The 20,778-nt window shown below is 37.2% G+C and overlaps 1 protein-coding gene across 2 annotated transcripts in view; it reads right to left on the bottom strand.

The window, feature by feature from the left end:
• The window catches only part of ZFPM2 (zinc finger protein, FOG family member 2), a gene marked incomplete at both ends in the record, with an annotated part of 317,598 nt that overhangs the window by 8,208 nt on the left and 288,612 nt on the right, over positions 1-20,778 (bottom strand). For both annotated transcript variants that reach the window (XM_084282968.1, XM_084282969.1), the window contains one exon: positions 2,176-2,382. In XM_084282968.1, the coding sequence (XP_084139094.1) occupies positions 2,176-2,382 (207 nt within the window). The remainder of the gene's footprint in view (positions 1-2,175; positions 2,383-20,778) is intronic.

Below are 20,778 nucleotides of genomic sequence, written 5' to 3'. Positions count from 1 at the left end.
GGCCACTCTGAGTTAATGTTTAAAATATTTCAATTTGTTTCAACAGATAGTTTCAAAATATTTCAGTAGATTACTTCAGAAAACAAAACATTGAAATTCAAGCTGAATAAGCCAAGGGTAATATTCTGATTTTGATTTTTGAATAGGAAACATTATAAAAACCAACCCTACAACTTTTATTTTTTCTAGAAATCGAAATTGTTTTAGAGATCTGAATATAAGATGTCTCATTACAGAGCTAGATGTGCATTTAACATACTACTGGACTGACATTTGACTCGAGACTTTACTGAAGAAACTGAATTTCCTCAACCCAGTAATGAAAGGTAGAGACTTCCCAGTCTGGTCTGAGGCAAAGGTAGAAGGTTCTGGACAGTGAGACATGCTGCTTTAGCAGCCTCTGGAAGTTAAGGTTACTATGAGCTGCTGCTAAGCCTATAGAGTAAGATCAGATACACCACCAACTTAGATTCTTCTTGGCAGCAGAACTGGCAATGATCAGAGCAACTTTCTCTCCAAAAGGCAGGAAAGTAACAGACATGCTTCCAGCAATTTGGTGCTGTAGAAATCTGGTTACTTTGCCAAAGCCCAGAGTTGGCCTTGCACGGTTTTGCACAAAACTGTATCTTCAGCTGAAACAAGTTGCAAATGAGTCTTTATCCTTTACACTAGGTAACTCCTTCCCTGGTGGCTTCCTTGTAGCTGTTGGCTACCAACAATGGTCTGTCTTAACTGTGGTAATTTGCTGGTCCATTTAAGGGGCTTCCAGCCCAGTATCTTTTGGAAAGATACTGTATGATGTTAATTGTTGGTTCTGCCAACAGAGATATCACCTCACAGCAGCCCCAGTGCTAGGGTAAAAATGCATGTCATTATCTAAAGTGCTTGAGATTGCTGTCAACTCTCTGAGAGGAAGGACTCAGATGACTTGGACAATTTAAGGTTTATCTTTTAAAACAGGCTAACAGTAAATGTATAGCTATGACAGTTGTTTACCCAGAAAACCAGCAATGAAAAAAAAAAAAAAAAAGACTGAATCTGAATGAAAGGTGTTACCACAGATATTTACCACAGATATTTTAATTAGTCCTGTCTGAAAAGCTTCAAGGTGTGACTGTTCGTGACAATATTATTCCACGTGAATCTGAGTGGTAGATCATGCGTCCGTGTGATTTAGGTGCGTTCACACCTGACATACTGTGTTCAGCAGCTCACTGTATCTAACCACACTACTTACAAACCACAGGAAGCATGGGGAGGTGTTATGATGCAAAGTCTTAATGGTCAGTCTTACAGAAAAAAAAAAAAAAAAGAAAAACAATCCTGAAAGAGATAACTATGTGTAGTAGGCCTATATGATAAGTGGTGAGGACTATGGTAACATTTAAAGTTTGGAAAGTACTTGGTGAGGAGGGTGAGAAACTAGGGCTGTATAAAGGTAAGAAGCAGTAACACACAAAAAAAAAAAAAAAAAAAAGTTGAAGAAATGAAATCTAATTAGGAAATAATTCAAGTTGAACTGTCCCAGCTCAGTAACTCACTTATGTGCTAATGTCCCTCCTCTCTAAGGACAACACTTAATTAGATAGTATATTTTGTCCATGATAGGGTCTATTGATGTCTAGAGGACTTAAAAACATTCTTGGATAGCAACACTGAACAGTAAATACTACAATAAATCAGGGATGCTATAAGTAATGATCACTGCTGCATTTTGAAACAGCCACTGGAGAGATGTGTTCTATCTTTCCATTGACTATTGTGAATTATTGCCAGAAGCTGCAACTATAAGCAACAAGCTGACTTGAGCAGCAACGGCTGGACTTTCTGACTTAACAGGCCTATCTCATCTGCTTTTTTAACAGTTTCTATCACCTCTGTGAGCAGATGACAGGACTGTGACACGAGGGCAGGTCTGATGCTCTGGGTGAGCTCAGCTGCCAGAACATTTTTCTTCCTCCTCGTCTGTGAGTTCATGTGAGATGATGGGGAAACCAACCCAGACTTTGAGCTGTGTGTTTTAGGTCATGCAATTTCTGTGGTCTTGAGTTCACTGTTAGATCTTTATGTTCTTTATGAATATGTTCATAATATATAAATTCATATAAATATCTGTATGTTCTTTAGAATACTGCTGTTTTAAAACAAAGCTAGAGAATAGCATTCACCACTTACTGTTCACAATAGCTGTAGGCAAAATAGATGCCATTGCAGCCTGTTGAGGGAGCAATTGTATTGAGTCCAGCAGGCGTGCAGGATACATCCCTTCTGTAAGAGTCATCTGACTAGCAGCTTGCAGCCTTGAGTCAAAATCCACAACAAAGGCAATTAGCTCTTCACCCTCTGAGATGGCCTTGGTCGTGGTACACCAAAGCTGCCCTCCTACAGGAAAAGTAATAAAAAATAAAATTTAATTGAAGATATCATATTCCAGAACTTAAACATCAGTACCATGTCTTTACGCTTTTTTTTTTTTTTTTTTTTCATTTTGAAGCTTTGTTCAAGGGGAAGATGCAAATAAATTTCACATCTACCATATTCCTTCTATCAACATAAGAATTGTCAATGTACATGAAAAACAATTTGGGGATATTATTTCCAATTATTTGCAGCACTGATATGCATTTAGTTTTTCATTTTCTACCCTAAAAGGTCAGCATTATAAAAATCAAGGTGAAAATATTTCCACTAAACTTCCTGTGTATTTTTTGTAATTCTGTTTTATTTTGAATACCAAATCACAGCACGATAAAACCAAACAGCTGAAAAAAAAAAAAAAAGACATCAGATTTCCTCTTAAGGACATTCTTCCCCTCCCTTATGTTTGCCACCATCTTTCTCTAAAAAATCTTCCCTTATGTAATATTCTTTGTAACATGACTGCTTTATCTCTGCTTACACTGACTGAACTTCCTGAAAAGAAGATATGCCAAAGATCTGTTTCATAAGGGCTTATTCAAATAAAGGTTTGTTTAAAAGGTGGGGGGAGGTGGAAGAACTTTCATCAAACAGTAAGATACACTATAGCTCTGTGCTGCAAATGTCACGTGTAGTGCATTAAAAAGAAAATTAACTATGCGAGTACATCTACTAATGTATTTGAATGCGATAGTGAATGCTCATTTATTTAACATGTTTAGACAGGCAAAGCACTTATATTGTGTTATCTACACTCTCAGGCCTAGATACATATCCAATACAGTTATGCCTGAAATAATGTTGCATACTTTATATGTTATAAAGCTTTTTTTTCCTCAGGTTTTGTATATATAGAAAAAGCTATATGTTGTATTCATTAGGCAAGCAAAAACTGTACTCGTTTTGATAAGTAATATTGCTGTGTTTATCTTTCGGCATAACTGCCTTTTCAACTACACTTCATTTTTTTCCCCTCAAAGAGATTATAGTTTTAAAACAACTTGTTGCAAAAATCTGGTAGAGGAGATAACAACAGTGTATGATATGCCACAGCTAAATGGAAGAATTAGGACATTGTTTTACAGAAATCTTGGACAATTAATTAAACCAGTCTATTAGCTTTCAAAGATGAGCAAACAAAACAGCATCAGTGACAATGTGTTTCAGTGGAAAAATAAAGCTAAGCTTCCAGACCTCAAAGTGGTGTAAAAGTTTCAAAGCAGAAAAGTGTCTTTGTATTCACCCTTTGGTAACACAGCAGTTGAAGGTGGCTCCAAAGTTTATATGAAATTTACTGTAATGGGACCAAAGCATGCTGTTTACAACCATCCAAAAATCATAGCATTAAATGGTGTAAATCTGAGTAATTTCCTCTACAGAATAAGAAGATGAAACATGAAGATAAATGTCTACAAATGCAGAATTCTAATGACCAAGCAGGAAATCAAACATTTGAAGAGCACAGTTGGACTTATTGTCTCATATAAGTAAAGAGTACAGAAGCCTTTGGAGTTAGACAAGTACAAAACCTGTTCAAGGGAGAACCAGGCTAAATTCCTAAAGCATAATTAATTAGTCTCATAGATAAAATACACGATACACACTGCAATTTCTCAACCTGAAACTGGGTACTCTCACTGTAAACAACATACATTTTATTTTCTGGGAGGAAATATGATTTCTATTATTACTATGCACTCCTATTTTATTTTCATATGGAAAAAGTAATAATCAATGTGTTTGAGTCCATCTAATGTAGAATAAAAGCTCTTCCTATGCTGCATTATTCACTGAATTCCTTAATGAAATAAAAATGAGTCAGTGCAGAAGAACCAACTGAGACTTTATCCCAGCAAACATCTTGACATGCTGTACCCTTGGGGAAGAAAAAACAAAACAAAACAAAACAAAACAAAACAAAACAAAAAAAAAAAAAAAGTGAAGTTGATTACTGGGTCTCCAGCTGTAATCAGGCTAAAAGGCTGACTCAGTCTCCTCGTGTTAGAGCTCCTTAGGGTGTTGACTCATGTCCAGCAGGAGATTACGCCAGGACAGCTGAGGAGGGTAGTGACCTCGGCTGCTTGCTCCACCCAGCTCCTGGAGGCTGTCACACCTATGGCAGGCACAGCTGAATGGGATGTGCAACAGCTTTGGGAGCAAAGCAATTTCTAGCATGGTAAACCAGAACTACAGAATTTTAATCCACTCCTACATTTGAATACAAACCTTCAGCCCAGGATAATTCAGATCCATGAAGTACAGAGTGATTTTCACATTTTCTACTCTAGAGAAAATGAGGTGTTTAAGTGATCGTGGCATACATATCTATGATTTCAAGAGTCTGTGATATCTTGTTAAAGTTAAATCCTTAGATGAACTCCCAAATGATGCATGCCTCCAGCTGTTGGAAATAAAGGGTATCACCTCTGCAGCAATTTTCATCCACTGGGACAGGACCCAGCACAGTCCTCTCTTGTCCCCTTCTATGCTTGGTGTAAGGAAATACCTGGGGTTTTAGAAGACAGAAATGACTTCATTCCCCTTAATGCATAAAAATATACCACATAAAAATGTCGTGGTCTTCATGGACATCATGTGCATGTTGGAAGGGAAGTCTTCTTAAGCTTTGTATTGCATAGTCAGGAAAATGGAGTGCAGAGATCCTAACAGAGGCTTCTAAATTTAATAGGAAGTTCCAATTATGATTATCATATGAATTATGGTAGACATCCTTGATCCTTGTTAGGGATCACAGCTTCCTTACAGGTGGTGGTTACAAAACAGGAAAGAAGTTTTGCTTCCCACAAACATTTCTACAAGCTAAAACACAACAGGCACGTACGTACACAGTGATATCTCAAGAGCACAACATCTTTTCATAAAGCAAAGGGCAGTGTTAATGAGGGATTTTAAAAGGATAATAAGGATGGCTATAAATAGTCTTTGCTAAGTACAGGTGGCAATGGAGAAGGAGATAGGAAGATGTTTGCTTGAAATATTTACAGAACATGAAGATTCCATAAGGAAATGTAAAAGCCTGTCATTTGCATGAGATGACATTATGGCTAAGCTGGCTTAAAAAATTTTAACCACTTGTTCTTTTGTCAGAAAAAACTTATGGCGGTGAAATAGTTCTGACAAAGCATTACCAGACCAAGTTGCTCTGTCCTAGGATAGACTCAGTCATCAAAAGAAGGAAACCTCCAGATAAGCTCTAATAAGGAAGAGTGACTGGGCCCCAGAAATGAAACAGCAGTTATACTACTTGGTTAGAAGGCAAGGCAATAGTAGACTGATGACATGGCCCTCTTCTTGCCCCTAATGAGTATGCTCGTCATCTATTTATAGTGAAGAGGGTCTTACTGGTTCTACACAAGTCTTATTCGTATTCCAGTGTAGGAGGGAAGTTTTTGAAATATTAGAAGGCTTTGTGACACTGAAAAACTATTTTCAATACTATTTCTATAGTCTAGTTCTGCCTGGAATTGAAATAAAAATTTCTCGAGCCTGCAATATTGTTTTATGTCTGTGTTTAACAAGAAATGCACCTGCTTTGTAACACATACATGTCAGCAGCAGAAGAAAATAAAAATGTCCATAAACACCGTTTATGTATGTATTTCAATTCTTTTGCTAGCTCACATTGCAAGGAATTAGAAATGCTTATTTAATCACAGAAAGTTGGGAAAGTTAGAGAATATCATACTGTGCAAGCCAGAGCAAAAAATTACATTCCAATTGCATTGGCATAAGTTCTTTATCAAATGACATCAGGCACTGAAGCAGCTAACTGATACCTCCAGAGTTTCCACCAAACAGAAAGGTTATTTCAGGATTCTTTGTCTGCATCTTTCATGGCAAACATTTTTGCTGCTTGAAAAAACAAAACAAAACAACAACCAAACCAAACCAAATCAAAAACAACAACAAAAACTGCCCTTAAATAAACTAAACAAACAAAACAACAACAATAACAACAAAAAACACTTTATATGCAAAAGAAAAAGTAAGGTCTGATGTCCCTGAAAAACTGTGGACTTACTGTTCTTTGTAATGTTTATGATCAAGATTCTTGTGCAAACAGATCTGGTTCCTAACAGGAAGCTTATAAATCATACTCATAATTGCTGTCAAAACTGCACTGGAGTGTACTGCAAGTTTCGATAATAAAGAATAGAGTCACAGTTCAAACTTGATTACATTTTGGAAATTCATGCTGCTCTTACAAGAATCAGTGGTCTTAAATATCTTCTTCTCCTGCCAAATTTTTCACTTGCACTTTTTATTATTTATGAAATCAGTGTCTGCACAATGTCATACAGACCTCTGCTGATAAACTCTAATTAAGATTAAGACAAGCCTTTTGGAAAGGATCCCATCATTAGCAAACATGATAAACACAAAAATACTCCCTACTTGTCAACCAGGAGCAATTCAGTAACCTAACAGTATTATCTGTTGCTAGGCTACAGAGCTGACAAAGCTTCAATTATATTGTATGGCCATACCTATAGAATACTGTATAAGCAAAATGTATCTAATATAAAAGCATTTAACTTCATCCATGCTATCTGTAATTCATGGCTTCTTTCAATGGCAAAAATCAGGTTAATAATTACATAGCATGCTGGAAAAATCTTGGCGATGTGTCATGTTTGCACAATTTTTTCTAATTTATCTCTATGATTGATAGACATTTGCTTTGTAAAAATAATAAATGCAAGCAATGGGATGCTGTAAACCAGAAACGCAACTACATCTGGGCTCATCAAGATATGGAACCACACAGTATAAAAAATACATAGTAAATTGAACCAATTAAATCATACTTAGATGCAGTAATATTCTATCTTATATATTCAGAATAAGGACTACTGTGGTGAGAGATGGACATACTAATACTAAACTTTATTTAAGACAAACATCAAAAATACAATATTTTATTTTATTTATTATTTTTTTTTCTAAACAGAGCTTCATTTTTCCTCCTACATTGGGGATTATTATTATTTTTTTTTTCTTAAAGCAACCTGGAATCAGCAATTTACTCTGAAGATTAAACTAAAGCAATGGACCTTCACTCTTTTTGATTCTCAGAACCCTACAACACTTCCAGTGAAGACAGAGACCCCAGCACAGTCATCCTTCAGACAGTGGGCTTTTTTTTTTTTTTTTTTCCCAGTTGCTTTTTGTAGATCTTAAGGAGTTATCATTTGGTGTCAATGGGTCACAATCAAAAAAAATAAATTAGGACAGACTCCCCCATTAACTCCATAGGGAGGAATCATTTTCAAAATGAATGGAACCATAAAGCCTCTTGATTCATACTGCTGTTTTTGGGAAAGGTGACTTTGCAAGTTACTAAAAGCAACATTTTCAATGAGTACTGCTGTTTCATGGAAGGAAGTGCTTTTTCACAGATTAAGAAGAATAACGTTGATATAAACCTATATTCAAATGCAATCCCAGTTTTCCAGTCTCAGGTATTAGTCTGTTTTCATTGCTGAACCATTAAGGCTTTTTTGTTTGTTTGTTTGTTTCTTGACCCAGAAATAGCATATGTCTTTCACAGAGGTTTAGGAAACCAATGGCAATTTCTATTGAAAACAATGTTCAGTGCCAGTTAATTCGGAAGTACTACTTTGGTATAGTAAAATTTGTGCTTACTAGATTTGATTGTGTTGCTGCGACAACATAATAGCCCATTTCCTGTATACACATCTTTTTGCAAGAAGGGTCAAAAGACTATCAGAATTTATTTAAACAACAGACTGTGTTACTCTTAGTGACTTCCAGGCATCATCAACTGAATTAAACTTTCCTCTCCCAATGAAATATTTCAATTTGTAAAAAATGATGCTTTTTAGTAGTGGCAATGGGGGTTGGAGTTTATTTATATTCCCTCCTTTGTTGCCCACGCTAAGCATTTAAGGAGAATTTGCACACCACAATGGGATGGGATCTTCATAGTTGGGTTCCTCTCACTTCTCACCCATAGGGTTGTGAGTACCCAGCATAATGAATGCCATTTCAGTGCGGCACAAGTAACTGGGTAGATCTCATTTTTGACATGAACAAAGTACATATATCTATATGTAGACACATTGTTTAGTAAAAAAAAATATAATTAATTCAAATCCAATACTGTTGAAATTTTTGACAGTAGAGTGGTACAAGGAAGAGAACTTATAAATTATGTGTGCCCCTTCTTTGAAAAATGCTTTGGAGGTTTCTTTGTGCATTGGCAAATACAGTAGGAATATGAGGTATTGTGTGGATCCTCCTGCACAGCACCTGATAAAAGAATAAAGAGCTGTGACATATTCTTAAAACAATAGAGGAATTAAAGAGAAACAATGGGCCAGCTGCTTCATTAATACAATCAAAAGAGAGCCCAGCACAGAGGAGTCCAGATAATTAAGCACTACTCTTTTAGACCTTTTTTCTATAATAAATTTGCTAAAAATTTATTAACTACTTCATAGTTGCTACACCGATCTATGTACTTGTTTATTTAGGTTGATTAATGCCTTTTCAGGATTCTACAACATGCCAACTCATGGTTCATACAAGTTTTTGAATAAAATAATGTAAGAATAAGTGATATAGATCTGTAGTATATACAGCAATAAATCAAAAGCATTTTGTGAACAGTCTTTCCAGTTGCTAAATAATTCTTCACATTTTTCACTTGTGTACAAAATATATATACTTTGCACAACATTTTTGCCGTTCATGTATTTTAATGCCAAGGTTCCAAATAAGTCTCCGTGAAGTGTCTCAAAAATCACCCCTACTAATTTAGACTTCTTAAAATAATAGTTTTAGTGCCATATTGAGATTAATGAGATTACTTGCCAGCGTTTTCTACCATTTCTCCTTGTTTACCAATTAAACAGATTGCCAAAAGATACGTGACCTTTAATTTTAACTACCACTACATATTATAAGCATACTGCCTGGGAAAAGAAAAAAGAAAAAAAAAGAAAAGAGTAAAATCTATCATACTGTGTAAAATTAAACTAATACAGTGGACAAACCAGTTCAGACACCACTTTTGCTATTACTTTTTGTTCACCATAAAATACAGAGCCTGCTTCATTTTTAACTCACTGAACAAACTGCAAAATAAAGGTACTGTAAGAGTGATATTTTTCAGAACAACAGAAGAACACTCAGCTTAAAGGCACTTGCCAAACTGAAGGCTGCTTTTAAATCCCTGCATTTTGAGATATGAAATTTCTGACCAGAAAGAGAGGAGAAAAGTACTCCCTAAGAATATAACTCTTACTCCTGAACCTGAGTCAGCCTGAGCTTTGGGCCTGACATTGGCTCAGTCATATGGGATAGTTGTACTGTTTTTCTCAAAATAGATCGTTTTATAGTTAAATCTGTCAGGTAGATTTAGATCTAGTCTGTTACAGTTAAATCTACCAGATAGGTGGCAGAGTAAAGATACAAAGGAAAATATAAAAGGAACTTTTCCTAGGGGACAAAAGAGTGCTCTAGGGGAGTGAACTCCCTAACCTGGCCTGTTGTGTGTCACTATAAGAGGTAGATTTTCCCTTGCTGCAGTATGGCTATGGCTACCATCACAAAATGCATTTCAGTAGCTAATTAATACTGCAAAAAGCTTGCCATCAGCTGAACCCCAAATGAAGAGCACTCTTTCTGAAGATCAAGCAGTATAACGAACACTGAGATTTGACCCCTTATTTTTCCCCTGTTGTCTGCTAGCTTTTTGTTAGTTTGAGGATTTCTATTTGTTTCCTCCAATTAAATGTCCGTGTGTAACACTCAACAGAGTTCTATTAGGTAAAGAAGAAAAATAGATTAGTCTTCTGAAAATATTCACAGGAAAATAATGTGGTAATTTTATTTGCCATTTTCCCCCCTGATAGAGCTGTCACAGCTTATTTACCACAGGGGGAGACAGTTAAACCCATATCCTTAGAAGTTCTATGCATTTAAGAGGCTTATATATCTCTTCTGGGACCCTCGTTCAAATCCTGGGCTAATCAGAGTGAATACATATCTTTCTATTAGATGGCTCTAAAAAGTCTTAGGTGATATCAGTTCCTGGTGGACGACAGTCCACAGCGTAAAACTATTAAATGTTTGGCACAACTGGCAATACTTACAGAATGAAACTGGAAACTGTAATATCCTCCCACATCACAAGAAGTTAAGTCTGCTGCTCAGAGGTTGAAATTAAAGCCTGCCACAAATGCTAAACCTGTTATATTTCCTTAATTCAGCATAAACTCAAACAAGGAAGTTGAAAGGAGTTCTTTCACAAGTTTAGCAATTTCTTTCTTTCTTTTTTTTTTTTTTTTTCAAAGTCCTCTGTTTTTAATTCAGTGTTACAACTTTTTTACATTTTAACTGGGACCTCACTTGAGTGTCACTTCAGAGTTCACTTATTGTTCAGAAAAAAAAAAAAAAAGAAAGAAAAAAGAAAAAAAATAAAAAGCTTGAAAAAAAACAACAACAACAAAAAAAAAAAAACAGTAAACCCTTGCTGATATTGCTCATATTGCACTCCCATCACCACAGTGAAGGTGTTGGGATTTATTGTGGCAGCAAGCTCATCTACCTTTTCACTTTTTTACAGGATCAGTGAACGGGCACTCTCCAAAGAGCTTCCCAGGAGACATTCCCAGACGATCACCACTGCCCCTCCAGCTTTTGGGGATGCACCAGGTTTCAGAGAGAGAGGAAACTGCCTGCTGAAACCAACTGACCACAGCGAAGCCATGCTTTAGATACACACATTCCTACAGTCCCTGCTTCCCTAACAGCACAGCTGTAAGGTGACCTTTTTGTAGCCTTACAAATGCAATCAAGCCTGTGGATTGTCTTTTCAGAGTTATTTTGTGAGAGTGGAGTGTATGAAAAAATGAGGTGATTAAATGAGACAATAGATATATTTTAATGGCACCTCTTTCTTGCAGAGAAAACAGAGTACGCTACATCTTATCAATGTACCTGCTACTGTCGGGCTCATTTCTTCCCCTTGGGCAAATGTAGAGTGAATGGCAAAGGTACCTGAGCACAAGGAAGGATTATATAGAGGGAGCTGGATTGATAGGTTGTGTTTGTAAGGGAAATAAACACATTAAATAGAAGAACAAATGGGGAAGTTATTATAGAATGGCGAAATCAAAATAAAAAATAAATACCAGCTGTGACACCCGGTTACTTATTCAATACAGCGACCCCACTCCAGAAAAAGCTCAAGACCATGAAACAAAAAGAAACAAAAGCCAACTTTTATAACAAACAGAAAATGGAGTATTTAGCTGTGTGTACTGTAACCCTGAGAAAACAGTTGCAATTATAGCACATCATCTTGGACCTTCTTTCCTCTTGTCAGCGTTCAGCTCACATATTGAGGTCCAGGAACTAGTTTACCTCAGTTGGAAGCAAAGTAACATTTCATTGATTTAAAAAAAATCTTGCTCCCACTCAAACCGTTAGACGATTTCATATTGACTGCACTGGAATCAAGGCTGTGTGACAAATCAGTGGATGTCTTACTAAACAAGCAGATGATGAAAAGGCATTAAAAGTAGATCTCTATGTTAAATACATTCCAAAATGTAAATGTCAGAGAGGCTACAATAAGAATCTACCTCCTTTAGTCTCTTCTATTTAAAAAGGACCTTATTTAAACAAACAAACAAACAAACAAATAAATAAAAACCACACAGATTTCCTCCAGTTGTGTTAAAAATTAGTACTATAATTCTGCTTTTTACAGTAAAAGCTGTAAGTAAAAATGACTGAAAATTTGTGACAATCAAATGCATTTCCACCATCCGAGCTAGCTATATACAAAGTCCAGAGTAAATAAGCATTTTAAACCATAGTATATGGTTTTGTTCAGCTCATAAGAGACACCATTAACAAATCTTGTAATGGTAACAGCAAGACCAAGCTACCTGTGGTCAAAATCGAAACAAACAACCAAAAAAAGATTATGAATGAGCAAATAGTAAAGACACTTGCTGTACACAGTAACATGGATTAGCAATTAAAGAGGATTCTGTACTTTCAAATAAGGCTTAATAAGAAATACCAGTTTACCAAGCATCATACAGGTGCATAGGAGCTGCCATTCTGCCTGCCTGCCTGGTCAGCGTGATTTCTAAATGGCCACGAAAGAAGTGACTGTATACCCAAAGGCAAGCTGTCAAAATTCAGGCTGCAGCTGATAAACTGATTACAAAGCTGCTTAAGACTTTGCTTGTAAACAAAAGCATTTATCAACTAATAATTTGCAATAAACTGATGTAACTCCCAGCTGAGCCCCAAACTGTAATTGTCTTTACCATCTGCCTATTAAAATACCATTCTTCATCACCAAGCAGGAGCAGAAGGGAGAAAATCTCCAACAACTACATAACTTGCATGCTTATAAATAATCTGCGAGCATTTCACACTTTCATTATGATTGCCAGGTTTTGTATACTTCATTTTCTTTTTTGAGAGGCAAAGAGGTGCTGTAAAGTGGCAGAAAAGAAATTAATAAATACCGCCTGGTGCAAGAAAAAATTATGTAAGTTCATCATACTCTGCAGTTTCTTAATTTTTTCTCTTTTTGCTACTCCATGGGAATATCATGATGGAAGCCCCCTGAAGCACAACTTTGCAGATTAAACTCTCAATTTCTTTTCAACTTGTCAGTTTTCATTACCTTTCTTTCTTATGCATTCACTTCTTACAGTTGCTTCAATGGGAAGCCAGTTAAAGCATGCTGGCACCCTAGGGGGGAGCCTGCCAGAGTCTGCGGGACTCTGCAGACTCCATGGACCTCTGCAGGGTCACCCATTTTGTCTATCTTGTTCAGAAACTTTCTGAAAATTAACTGAATTTACATGCTCTTATTTTCTAGGTATTGACACACATGGTCCTGCGAAAGGCTTTAGAGTTTAGACAGAATTCAAAACCAACTAATTCAAATGCTCTAAAGTCAGTACACCTCGAAGGAAGAATCACTTTGCTAAATGCCTAAAATATTAAAGTGTGAGAAGAGGAGAAAGCAGGAGAATTGATACCGTGCAGAGAACGGCAGCCCCTCGAGATGTGTCTGCATTAAAAATTGAATTTAACAGACAATCGCTCTATGACTTAGTGCAATGCACTCGACCAAATATTTCTGCAATCTGCACTCAGCCACCCACTGTTCTAAATGCAAGGCTGTGACCAGAGCCTTACAATCAGTTTACTTCTTCAGAAATTTCTGTACAAAATGCACAGATGCTTCAAATGCAGCTTGATTTTTCACTGACTTTCCATAGCCAGACTAAAATGGCCTATTTAGCTGAAATGAAACTTTTCACATATATGGAAAACATGTTGTCAATGGAAGCAAAATGGGGATCCAAAAGAAAAAGAGGAAAATTCCTTCCAATGAATAGGTTTTTGACCTGTTAATTGTATGGAAATACAAGAAATTAAAGGATGATCCTGTCACCCATGTTCACAGAATATTTAATTTCCTTCAATGACAATATTCCTCTGCCTCATAGAGCTTTTGTCTGACCCTTTGTTAATATTAGTATTGTTTGCAAACACCAGCACATTCTCAGGAATTTGGAAAAAGAAAATAGGGAAAAATAAAAAATCAAGACAGTTTGGGATATGTGGATTTAACCAACATTCCATTCAAGACAACTGTCCTTATAAGGAGTAAGGCAATTTTACCTTTAAATAATTACATGTATTATGACTATATGACTATATTAAGTCTCTAGTTTGTACCAGCCAGTACCTGGACACAGTACAGGCATGGGTGAAACTGAAGGAAAAGTGAAAAACAGTGTAAATGGTAAAGAAAACACATGGAGGATTAAATACTGAACATGAAAATTTCCATTTTTAAATTACTGTAAAGAAAGTTGTTAAAAACTATATTATAATGAAAAGTATCTTCCAAAACTCTAATTACAACTTATCATATCAATTATTTAATAAGTAAAAACTTTAAAAATATGGTAGGATGACACACAGCACTCACAGCATGAACTGTGTTATGAAGTGGAATGTATCATTGTTTTAAAGAGAAAGATCCATGTTGAAAAATCTTTTTTTTTTTTTTTTTTGTTTAAATGGTCATACAACAAATAAATTAATAAATTGAAATAAAAATCTGAAGCTCAAGCAAGACTAATCTGGAATTTTTAATTCCTAGTGTTTGCCACATAAAAATAAATAAAGTTGAAACAAACAAACAAACAAAAAAAAAGTTAAAAGAACTTTTACCATTGAAATATCATCTATTATATTCGGAACTGTATTTTGCATTTCTCAGTAACCGTAAATAAAACCAACACTTACTCATTATTTATGTCAGCATATCTGAACATGACTGAAACTGTAAGGTGTTTTATGAGAAAATACGGCAGATTTAGTGCCACAGGAGTGGTACTCAAATACACGTTTTATCCTATCTGTCGCATCACTTTATGTGTGATATGAATTTACCAGCCATCAGACCAACCACCCACGCAACCCCCAAACACAGAATTAATTAATTCATGTCAGTTACATGCCATTTTTAGCGCTTTTGTTGTTTTTAATGTCCAGTGAGCCACACCACAAAGTGCTTTTGCCACACGCTATTTTATTTTTTGCACCGAAACCCGGGGCGGCGCCTCCAGAGGGCGCCGCAGGCCTCCCCCTTCCCCTCAGGCCCCTTCCAGAACCTTCCCGGGGCCCTGAGGGCAGAGCGCCCGCCCGCCCCGCCCCACCCCGCAGCGCCCCTGGCGGCGCCGCCCGCCCGCGCCGCCCCGCCCGCCGCCAGCAGATGGCGCCGCCGCCCCGCCGGGGGAGGCGAGGGGAGGGAGGGGGCCGTTATTTATTTAATTTTACACAACACTGAGCACTGCGCATCGCGCCAACGAGCCTGATAAGGCGGGGAGGTTTCGGGAAGTTTGATTAAACGCTCTCGCTGCCCTCTCTGCATCTTCACTCCCCCCCACCTCCCCTCATGCCTGGCACGTTCCCGACAATCGGCCCGTGTCCTCTCTGTCATGACAGAGCCGGAAGGTTTCATGCCTGTGACAGAGAGCGAAGGGGCTGTGAGGGCGACAGCGCTGGTCCCACAGGACAGGTTTGGGGGTCCGTGTTTGGGGGGCACCGAGCCACATGCCCACCCACCCAGGGTAATGCAGATTACTGACATCTCTCAGATGTGCAAAACACGCAAACTGTTTAAAAATCTGAATAGCTCATTTAAGGAGAAATTTAGGAGATATTTACCTTCTCCTTTACTTTTACCTCTATGCTTTGAAAACGGCATTAGATCCATGCAATACAATTCTATAAAAAGCCCTAAGAGGGCATTCCTCTGCTCTGAGGCTCGCTGGCGGGTGAATTGGCACCCCTGGAAAACTACAAACCTGAATCGCCTTTTTGGTTCTCTGTAGTTACATAAAAACTTTCAGAAAAATGATACCCTGCTGTAAATAAAGCATCTGCAAGAACGCGTTTCTTGTCACGACTGCTGATGAGCAGACTATGATGGATGCTGAGAGTGCATTTTTGAGCAGAGACGATCAGACTGGTACACATCCATCACACGCTGCCACACAGACTATCAGACTGGGCCAGCACGGTGACAGTCAGAGTGTGACCACTGTCCTCCAGCCTGCCTTCTCAAATCCATGGCCGAAACACTCCTTTACCCAAACAGCACACCAAGCCATGCAAAGGCAGTGTGCAGTGAAGTTTGTCCATGCTCAGCTATCAGAATATTTTCACCAAATCTCATTTGCTTACTTAAGACCAAGTAGGCACTTACTTCTGCTTAAAGCATTCTAGTATGAAACCGGAGAGCTAAAAGCTGCAACTAAGACTGGAAATTATTCAACACCGGCCACTTCATCATTATTCTGTTGCTGAGCAAAACAGCATTCCAGGCAGTGCGGCTCCCACTGAAACAAATGGGAATCATGATGTTAAAACTTTGTGGAAACCTTTGAACACTTATCTCTGTCTCATGAGAATGATGAAGAAATTCAAAGTCAAGGATTGCAGAAGAATGATCTGTTTTTTGGAGTAGCAAGGATTACACACTGAGGTAAAATTCAGCTAGCCTCAGAGTACTGGCATGAACCCCTCTGTCCCTGCTGGCCCCTACTTAGAACAGCACAAAATCTTAAGAGGAATGGTATGAGGCTACTCTAAGCAAGGAGGTCACAGAGATTAAAGAGAAGTTCCATTAAATGTTTGGGATGCCCCTGGGAATAGAAGATTTTTACGAAGCAGAATGGAAGAACTGGCAGCAATTACCTATCAAAGCTTCCAGGCCGCTTGACAATCTACCCTGCTATTAAGGCTTTTCTCATGATCACACCCCCTCCCCACTAACAGACTCATCTCTACACTTTCCTGACCGGTCCTACTGGATACTAAATGTTATCTACTACTGCTCCTCCTTTTTAACCAGGACAAAGTATAATGAACAACTTGGAATCTCTCTGGGGTATAGAAACTGAATGCAATCTGGCACAATGGAAAAACACAGTTCATCATTGCCTAACCTACGTATAACTCAGACCAAAACACAGTCGCTTGAATGCTAGCCAGTTTACAAGCAGTGAACCTCACAGTATCCACAACCTGCTGGAGATACTTCACTGTCTCTTATTTTTTTGTTCTGCTAAAAGTTAGCACTCACGTGGACAACCATCTGCATCTACAATTCAGAATCACTAATATGCCCCATTACTCCTTCAGTTAAGAGTGTGCCTTCCTGGTCCTGAGAAGATCATCCCATCCTATCCTATCTCAAAAAAATGTGTCCTCTTACTTCTTTATTAAGACACTGGAAAAATCAATGCTCTCTATACCCTGGAAGTGGAAATGGGATTTAGAGTCTATCTTCATAATGGAAAATATTGCCCATGTGTGGGAGAGGCAGTTTAGACCTATTTCCCCAGTCCTGGGAGATGCTGCTTGACATAGCACTATAAAATGCCTTTCAGTATAGCTTCTTATTGTATGTTTAAGTCTTTTTAGCTAGGGGGTTCTCATTTGGTATCTTCCTCCTGATTAATTCTCTTTTCTCATTTTCTTTCCTCTCTGCTTTCAGCCCTGTACTCCACTCCTCATTCTCAGTTTTCATTAAATACAAACTGATAAAATATTAACTGATTATTGTTAATCTATATGCTGGTCAGGTAACACATACATTGTAACATACATATACATGTGCAAGTATCATACTTACTGGCCATTACAAGAATTCTCTCAAGTCTTTACTGTGATCTGCCTACTGAGATGATATTCAGCTAAAAGAGAGTTATTTTTAAAGTTGAAGAGTTTGTTATAGAGGTAGTCAGGATAAATTACTTAATGGCTCTACGAGAGATGAGCAAACTATATACAAGATATTGTACCTTGTATCCTTCAGTTATCAATTCAGGGAAGTTCTACACAAATCATCTCTGTGAATCTGAATTAACATTTTATCTCATTGCTCATTTACCTTATGCATGGTATTATTAGCTGAATTAACTGCACAGACAGCTGAAGAGTGAATAAAGATTGAGAAATGGAAATAGCAAGCTGTAGTTGTAACTTTTTTTAAAAAAAAAAGGCTTTTGTTGGCTGGTTTTGACAGGTCATTCAAGATTATTCAGCTTCTTGACCTTAAGTCCCCTATGTACAATTGAATGCTTTTTAAATGTTAGCTCAGATATCTAATCTATAGATACATCCAGTTCTCTGGAAATGGAAGAGTGCCAAGATAACATGATATTTGAGAAGGAATTTGAAGAAAAGGGCTGGCAATACCAGAAGAAAGTTCTGGCATGAGCAACCTTTTGACAAATGTGTAAGTCATTGTAAGACAAAAAGATAAACAATGGAAAAAACAACCACTTTCTTGGACATAGCAAACCCAACATTTTGAGGGGAAGACAAAAGAGACTACAAAAGAGAAATATGAAGGATTTTACAGGTAAGAATGAGAGGCTTAAATGTACTGTGAGATGATAGACAGATCAAGAGAGGATTTAAGAGGGCATAGCTGGGCATATTTGAAATGAACTAAATGATTTCTCAACAGAGTTTTGCAGAGGGTAGAAAGATTTGAGGAGAATTTCAGTCACAGCAGAGACACTGAGACTGCAGTCAATGGACAGAAATGAAGAAGGCTAATCCAGATCTTGCTCTGACTTCTGATGTGTTCTCATTCACTTTTCTGGGAGAATTTCAAATGGATCTGCTGGTGGGCATACTTGCACCTGCAGAGCAGCTCTCTACTCTTCTGCTATAGGCAATGGCAAAAAGACACTCAGAGCTGGCTCTCAAAGCACATTTATAAAAGTTAATTAATACGAGGGATATGAAAATTATTACCTGAAAAAGTACCAAGTTTCTTTAATTATTAATTATTATCAATAATTAAAGAACCTTGGTTTACATATTCAAGACATCTCCAGAGAGGTTCCTGCCCCAAGGAGTCAGCCTTGGAAAGGTCAGATTTAAAAACCTTTATTTGTAGTAACAAGTGCTTAATCTGCAAGTAACCATCAACTATTTACATGAATAACAGTGTTTCCTGTTAGTCTTATGTGTAGACTTTGGCCTCCAAAGTGACAGGAGATGACAAAGAAAGAATAGGAAACAAATGACAGAAATGACCTGGGTAATGGCAATAAAAATGGATAAACAGCAATGTGTAGGGTAGATTAAACAATATGCCTGCTAGTGGGTGCAGATCCCATTAATTCCTTTGTGAGTGTATGTACAATCCTTAGCTACAGCACTTTTAATTTTTAATGGATTGATCTATATATCTGAGAGAGTGAAGTCCAGAATGAGGCAAGGGGTAGGGGATGATTCTTGAAGGCCAGCTGAAAGGTACGAGTTTTGATGAGGGATTTGAAGGAGGGGCTGCAAAAATTCATCCGCACAGATTGTCTACTTTTTCCCCAATGTAAATCATTATATTTCTTGCCCCAATTTTTTATCAAAATCACTTCCAACTTATTTCAGTCTGTCACAATAATATTTTCATATAAGGAGTGTTGTAACCTAATTCCTTCATTTGAATAATACATTCATTTTTAATTACTGCAACTTGATCTCAGATTATTCAAATAACTGTTTCATTTTTTATGCTTACCCTGACCCCAGTGTATTTATAGGCTTTTATCCTTACCTGATACCAGTGTAATGTAATTATAGATTGTATTTTAATCATCTACTATATCCTAGTGAGTTTGTTTAAATCACTCCAATCCAGAGCCTTTTATTTCTGTGCCTTTTAAAATTCTACAATGGCATTCTCATTGCATAAAAGCAATATTTTTGTAGTTTACTACAATGAATGAACATTTTGCATGCATTGCTGGCCATGTTTCTAATTTAAATTTTAAAAAGTCACTATAGAGAACTCTATGTAAAATGAAATCCTGACTTGTAAACAGCCATGGGACAGCTCATCACTTTAAATCTCTGTTCATTGCTCCTATTTGCTCTCTAACATAACTTTACAAGAGAAATAGCAGAAAAAGAAATCAAATTCTCTCTAACATAACTTCACAAGAAAAACAGCAGAAAAAGAAATCAAATTCTTTTTTTATCCTACCAAAAATGAAAATATGCTGTGTAGTAAGAACTGGCAAAACATTTGTCTCTTCTGCTCGCAGGTGTCAAATGCTTATATGCTATTTTACCTATATTAGAAAGAATTCCACATCGAATCCATAAGACAAATAGTTTGGGTGTCACACATTATCATTAGTCACAGCCACATTTTGATCCCTGGGGTTAAAATTTCTTTTAAAGTAGGACTTAACTCTCAGAACTGTTGCTTATTCTGAGATTGTTCAGTTTTGACTAATGATAAACACAACAAATGTTATGCTCCTTCCTCTTGTTAGTGCGGATTCATGAGTTCATCCTTTCCCTGTTTTTACTGTTGTTTCAGGATTCAGATATAGAGCAGGGTCAGAAATCAATGTGGGCAGGTGAAGCTCGTTGTCTTTGCACATCTGCCAGAGTATGAGTATCTTTCTGGTCATCAAATCGATTTGTTTTAAGATAATTAGCATTACTCTAGTCAAATTGCATCCTCTTTTTGAGCAGCCTTTTCTGTGTGTGTGATGGCACCTAGAAGCACACAGTAACAGACCTCAGAGTGTTCTTAAAAAGCCTTCACTTGTAGCATATGCATTTTTGAAATGTAGCTCAGCCACAAACCAATAAAATACCATTCCCAAAGCTGACTCTGTGTTTACAAAAGGCATAGCAGGTGGAAAAATAATCAAGAGAACAAAAAGTTTATCAAAGATGTTAATAAATCTGCTGGTTTGTGGTCACTTAGTGTGGTCATATTAGGCA

This window comes from Netta rufina (genome assembly GCF_964035555.1).
Source record: "Netta rufina genome assembly, chromosome: 2".
In the NCBI taxonomy this organism is placed as follows: domain Eukaryota; kingdom Metazoa; phylum Chordata; class Aves; order Anseriformes; family Anatidae; genus Netta; species Netta rufina.
Note: the sequence above shows the minus strand (reverse complement) of the source record. Positions and strands in the feature narration are given on the sequence as shown.